The sequence below is a fragment of the Stenella coeruleoalba genome (assembly GCF_951394435.1).
Source record: "Stenella coeruleoalba genome assembly, chromosome: 11".
NCBI classification, from domain to species: domain Eukaryota; kingdom Metazoa; phylum Chordata; class Mammalia; order Artiodactyla; family Delphinidae; genus Stenella; species Stenella coeruleoalba.
This window is the reverse complement of record NC_137157.1, coordinates 79,664,048-79,677,794: the sequence shown is the minus strand read 5'-3', so window position 1 is coordinate 79,677,794 and position 13,747 is coordinate 79,664,048. Positions and strand designations below refer to the sequence as shown.

Sequence of the window (13,747 nt, the reverse complement as noted above, 5' to 3'; positions counted from 1 at the left end):
CAGACCGTACTTTGAATAGCAAGGGTCCACACTACATAACTAGTCAAAAGTTAGCTTCAAAAGATGGCTTATTTTGAGGTAAGAAGGCTGCTAACCAATCCATTAAAACATATTGGGTATCAGATTTATGTTTAATGGTAGGATAACTGCAAAACTTGTAGCCAGAGGTTTGCAGGTTGAAATCCTGTTTCTACCATTTTCTAGCAATAAAACTTTGGGCAGATCATGGATCATCTCTGAGTGTCAGTTTCTGCATCTAAAAAAATCGAGGTAATAGGATCTGCCTTGGTTGACTGACTATACAGTAGCTGTGAGGATCAAAGAAACAACTTAGTGAAAGTGCCTCTTAAACTGAAGGTGCTGCACGTGTGTAAGCATATTATTATTATTTGTAATATTTGAAACCAAAGAAACCTTACAATAGCTCCCATTCCTACTGTTATAAATAGATAGATACCATTGCCCAGCTTTTGCACTGTGTTAAATCCCATTCTACAGATGAGGAATGTAAGACCTAGAACCTTAAGATTAGGCCCAGCTGCTGAGTGTTGATGCCGTGATACGAACTCAGCCTGACTCTCCAAAATCCAAGCTCTTATTCAATGTATTCAGTTGATTCATTGTAGCAAACACCCATAGAAAAAGCATCATAGAAAAAAGTGATGGTCTAGAACAGGGGTTGGCAACTTTTTTTTTTTTTCCTGTAAAGGGCAAGATAGTAAATATCTTAAGCTCTGCATGCCAAATTTAGGTCTGTCTTGCAACCATTCCATTCTGTCATTGCAGCACCAACGCAGTAACAGACAATACATGAAGGAATGGGTATGGCTGTGTTCCAATAAAATGTTGTTTACGGAAACAGATGGCAGGATGAATTTGGCCTGTGGACTATAGTTTGCCGATCCCTGGTCTAGAAAATTCTGAGTTGTCCAATATGGTAGCCATTTGCCACAGGTGGCTATTTAAATTTAAATGTATTTCAATTAAATTAAAAATTCAGTTCCTCGGTTGCATTAGCTGCATCTCAAGTGCTCAGTAGACACAGGTGTCTGGTGCTACTGAAATGAACAGTGTAGAAAACATGTCCATCATCACAGAGAGTTTTATTGGAGAGCCTTCATCTAGATCATCTTTAGGTTGGGGAAGAAATCCCTTATGAGTAGCTGTGAGGATATGGGAGTTCTGGGTCCTGGCTTTGCTAAGTACATCATGCGAACTCCCAGAGCCTTGGTCAACGTGCACAGAAAATGGGGCTAATACCTTCCCCACCGTGTTGTCGTGGGAACTGAATAAGGACATACGTGAGAAACACTGTGTAATTTATTAGGAGCCGCACAAACATAAGCCATCATTAGGACTCTGTTATTTGAAATGTGAGGAAATGTATGGAGGCAGAATTTGTGTAGCTACCTGAATTGAGAAGAATAGATTTTCCTTTTAAATCACCCAATGGAAGCCATTAGGATGTCAAAAAGTTACCAAAATAAGGAAACCTTATTATTTGTACAGGATTCTAATTTTCGGACAGGAAAGAGACTAGGTAGATCTCAGTGGTCATTGTCTTTCAGAGCTTGGAATTGTGTTAGTAATGCTTCAGGATACAGACGGACTGTCTGGATGGGAGCTGTGATGAGATCGGGCAGGTCACAGTGTCCTTCCTGAAAGAGATCAAAGGTTTATTCTTTTTTGTTGCGCTCAAAGTTCTGGCCTTTTTCTGCTGCTTCAACTTTACAGGGGTCCCCTTTGAACAACATCCACTGTGGATCCCCACACAGGTCAAAGATAAAGCTCAATTTTGCCCCAGAGTGATAGGCCGGGCCCTTGGTTGCTCAGATGATTCCAGTATCTCTGTGGTTCCCAGTGCCTCTCCTTCCCTCTGTTTCTAATCGCAGCCATAATCACTCTTCTAGGACCATCCCTGCTAATCACTTCCATTCCTGTCAGTCTACCGTCCCCTCTGTCCCTCAGGGATTCTGTCCCACAGGGTCCTGGAGACCAGACCACCCTCCAGTGACAATTTATTATAGTTAGTTGAGTGCACAAAGGAAAAGGTTTCTTTCTGTTTAAGGCTGGGTACCACCTCTGATCTCTGCTAGTTACTACAAGTTATGTTTCACATGGACCCTTTATTATGGCTTTTCATATGAGCTTCCTAGAACCTGTCTCACCCTTTTCTACCTTCTTTCCTATTTCCTTTTACTATTATTTTTCTCACTACAGTACTTAAATACTCTTAACAATTCAATTCTCTGCTCTGCAGCTAACACTTGCCTATCAGACTGAAATGAAGGTGCCTCTTTCTCACACACAGCTGCTAGTAATATATATTGGTTGACCCTTTAGGAAAGTAATTTGGGAATATTTTTCTAAATCCTTAAAAATCAGTATATCATATTACCAGGAGTTCCACTTCTAGGGAAGTATTCTAAGTAAGTAATACACTGAATGCACTGAAATGCACTGAAAATTCCTAAACAAATATATTCATTACTATATTGTTTACAGCAGTGAGAAATTAGAAATAATTGTCAACGATAGGAAAAGAGTAAAACAAACATCAATTTACAAATAGAAAGAAATATACCATTGCCCCTGCAGTGCTGAAGAAATGGCTCTCACGAAGCTAAGTGTCAAGATGGTTCTGCAGATGAAGCCAGCTGGGAAGGAGCAAGAATTGACAGAGAAAAACAATGGCTTTCTCCAAAACATCGACGTGGCCGAAGGTGCAATGCAGAAGTAAGTCAGGGCTGAGCTCCCAGGGGCAGTTTCTGGGGTCCTGTCTGGAGACTTCCTCAGCCTGGTAGGACCGCATGACAAGATTTCCAAGTTCAGGGTTGGGGTTGACATTCTTCTCTATAATGCTTCTAATTTTGATCTCACGAATATCTAGTGTGGTAGGTCCTGTGAGATAGTCAAGGGACCTATGGTCATAAATTAGGCAGATATCAGTTGACTAGGAATGGTCAAGATGCTCGTCTCAATTTGTGAAAAAACGTTGATTGTTTTGTTCCTTCATCATCTTCACCTGCTAAAGATATAAACCATTTAATATGGTTTCTAGAGTAGAGGAAACACACATTCATATAAATATTTGTTAAGTATTTATGCATTTGTTAATACATGATAAAAATGTATACTAATACAAACCAATGGTTAACAACCTTTTTAAATTGGAAGAACTTTTCTAAAGGAAAAGATTTTCCAGAACCCCTCATATGTCAAAAAAGCTACTATGATATCAAGGATGTTTTTAAATCCATTTATAATTTATTAATAACAGTAGCATATACATTTGGAAACATTCAGCAGTATTTATTGAATCTATAGAAATCTATATACTTTCCAGGACCACTGTCTATCAGGGTAGGTATAGAATGTCCCCCAACTCAGGGTTCAAGACCCACATATAGGAAACCACTGCCTTAGGCCTCCATCACAAGTATATTGCAATTCATTTAAAAGTATACTTGAGTGTGTGAGTGTGTGTGTGCACAGCTATACACATATATGCAGCCCAGCAAAATAATAGTCCAATAGGGAATGGGCAAGGGATTATCATAGCAAAGGAAGTACAAATGAGTTTTATACGTACGGGCAAAGATGCTCAACCTTACTCATAAAAAGAGATTAAAACTATAGTGAGATACCAGTTTAAACATACGAGATTGGCGAAGATCAAAAACTTTTCTAACACGTGGTTTCAGAAAAGGAGTTGGAAAACAGGCAGTCTCATCATTTTTGCTGAAAGTGTAAATGGATTTAACCTCTTCAAAGCATAATTTGGTAAAATCTATCAAAAATTTAAAATATACGTATCTATTGACCCAGCAATTCTATTTTTAGGGTTATCCAATGGAGACTCTTGTACATATACACACAGATATGTGGGGATATTCACTGCAGCATTGTTTGCAGTAGCATTGGATTAGAAACAGTGTGCATAAACATTAATAAAGAACTGATTAGCAAATTATGATGTAGCCTCATGATAGAATACCATATAACAATTTTTAAAAAGAGGCAGCTCTATAGGTATTAATATGAAATGGACTCCAAGATAATATCCTCTCATTTGTATTTAAAAAGGCATGTATATATTTATATAAACATAGCTGCTTATTTATGCATAGAATCTCTGTGGAAGAATAAAGAAGAAACTAGTAAATGTTGGGAGGAGGACGTCTTGGGTCTAGAAATCATGATGGTAGCACAGACTTACTCCTTTCCTTTGAAGCATATGACACTTTTTTAACTCTACTTTTTAAAGAAGCATATTTATTTATTATTTGTTTATTTTACACACGCATTTGCATATACACACAAAGAGCTGCAATGGCTTCAGAATTCAGAATCTCACTTTGAATCATTTATTGATTCAGTCAACAAATATTTATCCAGCCTCTCTATTCCTATCTCGTGTAATGCACTACACTAGACATTATTCACACAGAATGAAATCAGTACAAGAGTACCAGGTGCTCTTTGGGGCCGGAAAGATCCAGTGTTCTCCCTCTAGAGAAGTTTAGGGCAGGCCTAAGCTATAGACCGAAGACATAATAACAGTATCTTTTTCAGTTGTGTGCCTTACAGTTTGCTAAGGGAATTTACCAAAATGGACCACATCTTGGACAGATCAGATGATGAGGACATTTTCTCTGAAAACTCTCAAACTGACTTCCTTCATGATTTGGAGACTAAAAAATGGGTAAGGGACAGACTTAAATGTCACAGTGGGTGAAGAGAGGAACTTCATATTTCATATCTCAAAGCAGCAAGGATATTATCACAAGGTTTCCTCATAATAGGTGTGAGATGTTCAGGGCTTTAAAATCAAGATGGAGGCATTCTCTCCTCTGAAGCCTGCTGTTATTACACAAGGGACTTACTAGTATTCCCATACAAAGAATTGTGCATTACCTTATTTTTGTCCTTGGGATTTGTGAAATAACTGTGACATTTTTTACCTCAGAGCAAATTACTGTATGTAGAATTGCCCCCTGGATTGCAGATTGTCTTCCAATAGATGCATTAGAGAGATCCATTTACTCATTTTTAAATGAAGTATGGCTGAGTTAGAATATTATATTAATTTCAGATGTACAGTATAGTGATTTAGTATTTTTACAGATTATACTGCATTAAAAGTTATTATAAGATATTGGCTATAATTCCCTGTGCTATACAATATATCCTTTTTGCTTATCTATTTTATACATAGTAGTTTGTATCTCTTGATCCCTTACCCCTAATTTGTACCTCCCCCTTTTATTTAATCTCTAGTTTGTTTTCTACATCTGTGAGTCTCTTTTTGTTTTGCTATATACATTTGTTTGTATTGTTTATTAAATTCCACATGTGATATCATACAGTATTTGCCTTTCTCTCTCTGGCTTATTTCACTAAACATAATATTCTGTAGATCCATTCATGTTGCTTTAGATGGCAGAGTTTCATTCTTTTTACAGCTGAGTAGTACTCCATTGTGTGTGTATGTGTGTATATATATATATATATATATATATATATATATATATATATACACACAACATCTTCTTTATCCATTCATGCTGATGGACACTTAGGTTGCTTCCATATCTTAGCTATTATAAATAGTGCTGCTATGAATATTGAGGTGCATGTATCTTTTTGAATTAGTGTTTTCATTTTTTCTGGATATATACCCAGGAGTGGAATTGCTGGATTGTATGATAGTTCTATTTTTAGTTTTTTGAGGAACCTCCATGCTGTTTTTCATAGTGGCTGCACTAATTTACATTCTTACCAACTATGTACAAGGGTTCCCTTTTCTCCATATCCTCACCAACATTTGTTATTTGTAGACTTTTTGATAATAGCCATTCTGACAGTTGTGAGGTGATATCTCATTGTTGTTTTGATTTGCATTTCTCTAATAATTTAGCAATGTTGTGTATCTTTTCATGTTCCTGTTGGCCATCTGTATGTCTTCTTTGGAAAATGTCTATTCAGGTCTTATGCCCATTTTTGGATTGGGTTGTTTTGATATTGAGTTGCTTATATATTTTGGATATTAATCCTTTATCGATCATATCATTTGCAAATATTTTCTTCCATTCCATAGGTTGTCTTTTCGTTTTGTTGATGATTTCCTTTCCTGTGCAAAAACTTTTAAGTTTAATTAGGTCCCATTTGTTTATTTTTGCTTTTATTTCTTCTGCCTTAGGAGACATATCCAAAAAAAAAATATTGCTACAATTTATGTCAAAGAGTGTTCTGCCTATGTTCTCTTTTATGGTTTCCATTCTTACATTTAGGTCTTTAAACTATTTTGAATTTATTTTTGTATATGGTGTGAGGGAATGTTCTAATATCATTGCTTTACATGTAGCTGTCCAATTTTCCCAGCATCACTTACTGAAGAGACTGTTTTTTCTCCATTGTATATTCCTGCCTCCTTTGTCATAGATTAATTGACCATAGATGTGTGGGTTTATTTCTGGGTTCTCTATTCTGTTACATTGATCTGTGTGTCTGTTTTTGTGCCAGTACCATGCTGTTTTGATTACTGTAGATTTGTAGTACAGTCTGAAATCTGGTAGGGTGATACCTCCAGCTTTGTTCTTTTTTTCTCAGGATTGCTCTGGCAATTCAGGTTCTTTTGTGGTTCCATATAAATTTTAGGATTATTTGTTTTCATTATGTGGAAAATGTCCTGGGTATTTTAAATAATAGAGATTGCATTAAATCTGTAGATTGCTTTGAGTAGTATGACCATTTTAAAAATATTAATTCTTCCAATCCAAGAACATGGAATATCTTTCCATTTCCTTATATCATCTTCAATTTCTTTCATTAATTTTTTTATAGTGTGCAGAGTATAGGTCTTTCACCTTCTTAGCTCAGTTTATTCCTAGGTGTTTTATTCTTCTTGATGCCGTTTAAAATGGGATGTTTTTACTTTCACAAAAAATATGGAACATTTCACGAATTTGAATGTCACCCTTGTGCAGGGGCCATGCTAATTCTTATATTGTTCCAATTTTAGTATACATGCTGCTGAAGTGAGCACCCATTTACTCTTAATTCCGTCTGAACCGCTCTCAGTCTGAAATTCAGTCACCCAGCTGACATGGAATGGAGAAATTTGGACAAAATGCCTGAGATTGTCCTGGAGAGGGTTTACGCTTTCATTTAGTTGAAAGCAAATGCATGGCCAAGACCCCTTTTATTATTGATGAACAGATCTCCCCATAGATTCCCCAGGCTATTGGCTATAGAGGAAGGTGATTTCAACCAGTCAGAAAAACATACAGAAATGATGGAGTGGGTTTTTCCTCTTCCTAGGCTTATCTAGCCCCCTATGGAAGCTCAGGATTCATCTCTTTGTCTACTTCTCTTCTGAATACATTTTGGATACGAGGATGGCTAACTCTACAATCCATAGAAGGAAAGGTCCTCAAAGAATATCCCAAACTGGACTTTACCTTCAAGGACTCTGCAGTAAGGAAAAAAGAAACAAGAGAAATAGAAGGGGGCTTCCCTGGTGGCGCAGTGGTTGGGAGTCCGCCTGCCGATGCACGGGACACGGGCTCATGCCCCGGTCCAGGAGGATCCCACATGCCGCGGAGCGGCTGGGCCCGTGAGCCATGGCCGCTGAGCCTGCGCGTCAGGAGCCTGTGCTCCGCAATGGGAGAGGCCGCAGCTGTGAGAGGCCCGCGTACCTCAAAAAAGGGAAAAGAAAAAAAAAAAGAAATAGAAGGGGATAGAAGGTGTGAAGGAATGGAGTTAGACGTGTGGAGTATAGATAATAATAAGACAAAAAGTGGAAAGAGACAGACAGACAGATACTTGTTATAAAAAAAAAAGAATAATAGGAACTGAATTAGAAGAGTAGTCTTAGGATGGGAAAAGAAAATAGGGAAATTGAGGTGATCGTAGGGATGATCTTAGGGAACACATGAATTGAAGGTGTAACTCTATAAATAGTGTCATCTGATTCTTTGCAGGGGCCTTGTCCCTGGACTCCAGGTAAGGGCTGCTACCATTAGACCTACTTTTCCAGGACAACTTCCCTGTACTTGTGGTTCAGTGAACCCTGCTGAATCCTGTTAGTCAGTGAATGGTGATATCATCACTTGTTGGCCTAGGACAGAATAAGTCTAATTAGATAATAAAATTATTCACTCTGGAAGAGTTTATCAAATAGTCCACACTCTCAGGGTATAAGGCATTGTTATAGACTATTTCTTACAAACTTCAAATCAGGGCATAACGGTTTAACAAAATATTTTTTAAAATTTATGATTGTATTTCCTCATGTCTGTTTGTATGGAAAATTCTACAATTACATACAAATAAATCATAGGCAATCACATAATTAACAAATAATTATTAAAAAATTTGGCTATCTGCTAACAAAAGGACAAATATATGACTTCTTGAGGAAGACACCTTATTCTCTTATTCTCTGAAAACAAACCAGGAGGTCTCTACTTTGCATAATCTTATCTTCGTCTTTTATAAGAGAAAGATTTAAAGGACAGGTCCAGAAAATGGACAAAGAATTAAGAGGAGTAAAGAAAAAACTGTTGGGTTAATTAACAAAATAGGCTTTTTAACCAGACTGCCAAAGCTGCCATGTCTACCCATCAAAGCCCCCTAAAATACTTAGAAATGAATACTTTGCTCTGGTTTCACATTGCTAATCCCTGGCACTGCTACATACAGTGTCGATTTTGGATGCCAGGTCAGTGAACAGACTTTCCTATTTCCTGCTTTTGTTTGCATCTCTCACAAGCAGAATGTATTTGCCTGTTTCTGAAGCCTATGTATTCTAAAAGCACTTACTGAGGATCCCCTAGGTGCTAGGATACATATATATAAAATCCTTTCCCCTCAGTGAGCTCACACGCTAGGAGGGACTCAGACGAGACCGTGGCTGTGTAAGATCCATCCTAGAGGAGCAGATGAGCTATGAAGTACACGGGAGGGAGGGCTGTACAGGGAGAAGACTGGGGATGTGACAACTGAGGTTTGAAGGATGAGCTGGATGGAAGAAAAGCGTTTCAGAAAGAAGGAACAGCACATGCAAAGATAATGAAGCCAAAGAGAAACTGTGTTGTGAGAGAGGAAGGGTGCAGGAAAAGGCATGACAGGCAGGCAGGACACTGAGGTTGGGACAGAGCAGGATGCAGATGGGAAGCCAGGACATCAACAGGAGTCAAGAACTGAGGAGAACTCAAAGTAGGGCCCTGTCTGGGATGCTATGAGCAGTGATGCTGGGGGGATGGGAAAAAAGTACACCGATTTAAATGACAGGTATTATTAGTGGATATGCACAAAGTGGATATAACGTAGGTAATGAAGAGGGAAAAGAATGTCTCCCGTGGCAATTCAAGAACTTCTTTCAGGTTTCTGGCAGAGGCATCTGGATGGATAGGGAGACCATTTGCAAGGGTGGGGAACCCGAACAAGGTAGAGGGGAAATATGACGAGTTCCATTTTTTACTTTCTGAGTTTGTGGTGCCTAGGAAACATCCAAATGGAGACATGTGAGCTCTTCAAAGAACTGCATGTAAATGGAAAAGAATGCCTTTAGACTGTGTATTTCGTGCAAGTACACGTTTAGTCTGTTATTTTAAAAACACACACATTTCTTTATGTGTTCGGTCCTGCAGATTTTAAAAACTCTTTTTGTTTCTACTTCCTGCCTTTTGACTCTTTTGCAGTATATTAACCATTACCATGAAATGACCGATAAAGATAAGAAATATCACCATCAATTATTGGACATAGAACTCTAGAGATGATCTGGCCCAATTTTCTTACTACAGGCCAGGAAGCTGAGCTTTACAGTGGTTAAGTGACTTGTTCAACATCCACAGCAGTAGGACAGGACTTAGACCTCTGGTCCTCTGATTTCCAGTGTGGTGTCTTTCTCCACATCACAGCGTGTCTGCTGCTTTTGAATATACTGGTCAAAGATACGGTGGAAAGAAATTGAAATGATGGTTGCTTTTTATTCATGAAGAGGTAGCTAAGAGATAGTGGAGTCACATAATACTTGGAAAATCTAGCCTTGATTTCTTCATCTGTAAATGTGATAATAAACCTACATCACTGGTGAGGTGACACTGGGTTGTGAGAGTGCCAACGGTAGGGACTAGGTATTCTTTAACCTGAACCCAAGTCCTAAATACAATTCCATGGTTTTGGAATGAGAAAACCTAGTTCAAGTTCTAGTCCATATACTTACCAGCCATGTCGATTGGTTTCCTGTGGCAGCTATGGCAAATTAGCCTTGGTGGTTTAAAACCACACACACACACACACAGGGTTTCCCTGGTGGCGCAGTGGTTGAGAGTCCGCCTGCTGATGCAGGGGACGCGGGTTCGTGCCCCGGTCCGGGAAGATCCCACATGCCGCGGAGCGGCTGGGCCCGTGAGCCATAGCCGCTGAGCCTGCGCGTCCGGAGCCTGTGCTCCTCAACGGGAGAGGCCACAACAGTGAGAGGCCCGCGTACCGCAAAAAAGAAAAAAATCAAGTGATTCAGTAGTATCAAGAAATAGATCTGAATCCATCCATACCTGAAGTGTTCATTGAAAGAAAGGGCAAACTAGAAGGACACATTCTAAACCAAAAGAGAAACAAACCAAAGAAAAACAAAATAAAAGAAAAAACCAAAAATTAAAATAAAATAGAAAGAATGAATAAATCAAAGGAGGAAAGGTAAGAAAGAAAAAAGAAAACTTAGCTGATTATATTAAAGTGATGGGATTATAGTTTTTTCATTTCTCTGTTTTCCAAGTTATCTGTAATTTAGAAAAAAACGATTTTTCTCTTTTAAAAATTAATGTTAGGACTTCCCTGGTGGTCCAGTGGCTAAGACTCTGTACTCCCAATGCAGGGGGCCTGGGTTTGATCCCTGGTCGGGGAACTAGATCCCGCATGCGGCAACTAAGACCTGGCACAGCCAAATAAAAAATTTTTTTAAAAAATTAATGTTAAAATGTGTTTCTTTGAGAATGTTCCAGCTTAGCATTTCTGAGATGATTAATTTTGGGATTTAGGAAGACAGTATTTATTTACTAGATATGTTTTGGTAGTGAGTCATTTTTCTTTTCATAAGAAAGAACAAATCTAGATTTAGTGCTCCCTGAGGACAGAACATCTCTGCTTCACCTTGGCAGCCATCACAGTCTCTTCATAATAGAGTATTTTAGGAACATTGGCTCTTTAATAAATGTGTGAAGTAGAAGCAATGATTTGTGTAACTGCCAAGAGATAGCCAGTGGCAATAATGCCAAGAAACTTGGCTCAGGTTCATGGAATCCACTGAGTTGGGTCACAACATAGATCCATGGCTAGCTTTAACTGTGCTCTAGATTTGTTCTTCTGAAACCTGTTATAGAAGGTAATTATCTCCAAGCAACTGGATTATCTGTGACATTTCTTTTGTTCTTTGTGTTCTTCTGGATTTTCCAGATCTTCTACCCCAATCATGTATTGCATTTATAATTAGAAAATAATAATGCAAGGACTTCAAAGCAAATAAATAAAATACAAAAAGGGCATGTCTGGTGCTGGGATAAAACTTGATAGAGAGAGCTGAATTCCACTTGTCACATGGTATTTTGTACCCTGAGGAAAATCTAACTGCCTGCGCCTTTATTTCCTCCCAAATAGGCATCCTATACCTCCCAAGTGAGGTAGAGATGGCAATAACTGCTAGAGTGTGAGAAGAGTATTTCAAAGGAAAGAGCCTCACAGTAACCCAGGGATTCATTGTTTCATGGCTTTAGAATCTTAGAATTCCAGTGCCAGCCCTAGGATGGACTTAGGTCCATCTACTCCAAGTTCCTTCTTTTGCAGATGTCAACAGAGTTTAAGAGAAATTCAGTTACTTACTTGAATTTATAGAGCTACATGGGTGGAGGAACCAGGAGTCACATCAGTGCGGTTTTCTTCTGAACGTTTTTTTTTTTTTTTTTTAACATCTTTATTGGGGTATAATTGCTTTACAATGGTGTGTTAGTTTCTGCTTTATAACAAAGTGAATCAGTTATACGTATACATATGTTCCCATATCTCTTCCCTCTTGCGTCTCCCTCCCTCCCACCGTCCCTATCCCACCCCTCTAGGCATTCTTTTATTTATTTGTTTGTTTGTTTACTTATCTATCAATTGATTGATGTATAGCTGATATATAATATTATATTAGTTTCAGATGTACAATATAGTGATTCAATACTTTTATAGATTATACTGCATTAAAATTTATTACAAAATAATGGCTATATTTCCCTGTAATATACAATATATCCTTGTTGCTTATTCATTTTATACATAATAGTTTGTGTCTCTTAACCTCTATCTCTATCTTGCCCTTCCCCCCTTCCCTCTCCCCACTGGTAACCACTAATTTGTTCTCTATATCCTTCAGAATGTTCTTAACACAGATGTTTTTCTTTCCTTCTAAGAAATGTGCACTGAGGATTTTCATCATGTTTATGTCCTCACCTTCACCGGACTTTCGTGTTACATACTATTTTTTGATGCTACGTTTATTTTTGAAAAGGTGCTCCCTACAATGCTTGGGTGCCGCAGAATGTGGGAACTGCGGGAGATTATTGCCCCTTTCTTGAATTTGGAAGTGGAAGACTTGTTACTCTCCTAAAGATACTGTTACCCTACTGACTTTCTTCCTAATAAAATTCTGGCTGTTCTTATATTACAGTCGTAAACTTATTTTTTAAAAAACACTATAGGGTGTTTTGCAAAGGACATTGTAGTTATGTGGAAATTGGTTGATAACAGAAAAAATGAAAACAATTTATCTTTATCCTCATGACTCACAATGACATCTTGAATCTTTGCATGCATTTTTTTTAAAAAAATTATTTATTTTATTTATTTATTTTTGGCTGCGTTGGGTCTTTGCTGCCGCGCAGGCTTTCTCCAGTTGTGTCGACGGGCTTCTCATTGTGGTGGCTTCTCTTATTGTGGAGCACGGGCTCTAGGCGTGCAGGCTTCAGTAGTTGTGGTGCATGGGCTCAGTAGCTGTGGCTTGCGGGCCCCAGAGCGCAGGCTCAGTAGTTGTAGCGCCCGGGCTTAGCCGCTCTGCAGCATGTGGGATCCTCCCGGACCAGGACTCGAACCCGTGCCCCCTGCACTGGCAGGCGGACTCCCAACCGCTGCGCCACCAGGGAAGTCCCTGCATGCATTTTTAAAAACATTTCCTTCAAACCACTAGCCTCTCTTCTCCCCCACCCCCAAGGACACTGAGACTATCAGACATTAGCTTTCATGGGTGGTTATTTCCCCCATTTTGACCTCTGATGTCTCAGAAAAGAAAGCACAAAATTCCTCCCCATTTTTAATTCAGTCAAATTGGGTCCATATATATATATATATATATATTTTTTTTTTTTTTTTTTTTTTGCGGTACGCGGGCCTCTCACTGTTGTGGCCTCTCCCGTTGCGGAGCACAGGCTCCGGACGCGCAGGCTCAGCGGCCACGGCTCACGGGCCCAGCCGCTCCGCAGCACGTGGGATCTTCCCGGACCGGGGCACGAGCCCATGTCCCCTGCATCGGCAGGCGGACTCCCAACCACTGCGTCACGAGGGAAGCCCTGGGTCCATATTTTGAATGTAGTGGACATTTTTGGGTCTTGCTCCCTACCGTTCATTTCTCCTTTTGGTAACAGCATCCTGATTTTGCTTTGAAAGAACTTTCTTTTCTCAGTGGGCATAGTTATAGGTGGCTTTT

General features: G+C 39.0%; 1 protein-coding gene across 1 annotated transcript; it reads left to right on the top strand.

Moving 5' to 3' along the window:
• Positions 1–2,608: 2,608 nt before the first annotated feature.
• SMCO2 (single-pass membrane protein with coiled-coil domains 2) lies at positions 2,609–12,655 on the top strand (the record flags this gene model as incomplete). Its single annotated transcript, XM_079937518.1, is given in 4 exon segments — positions 2,609–2,736; positions 4,591–4,705; positions 12,459–12,483; positions 12,486–12,655. Coding segments are annotated over 4 exon segments (438 nt in total).
• Between the last annotated feature and the right edge of the window lie 1,092 nt (positions 12,656–13,747).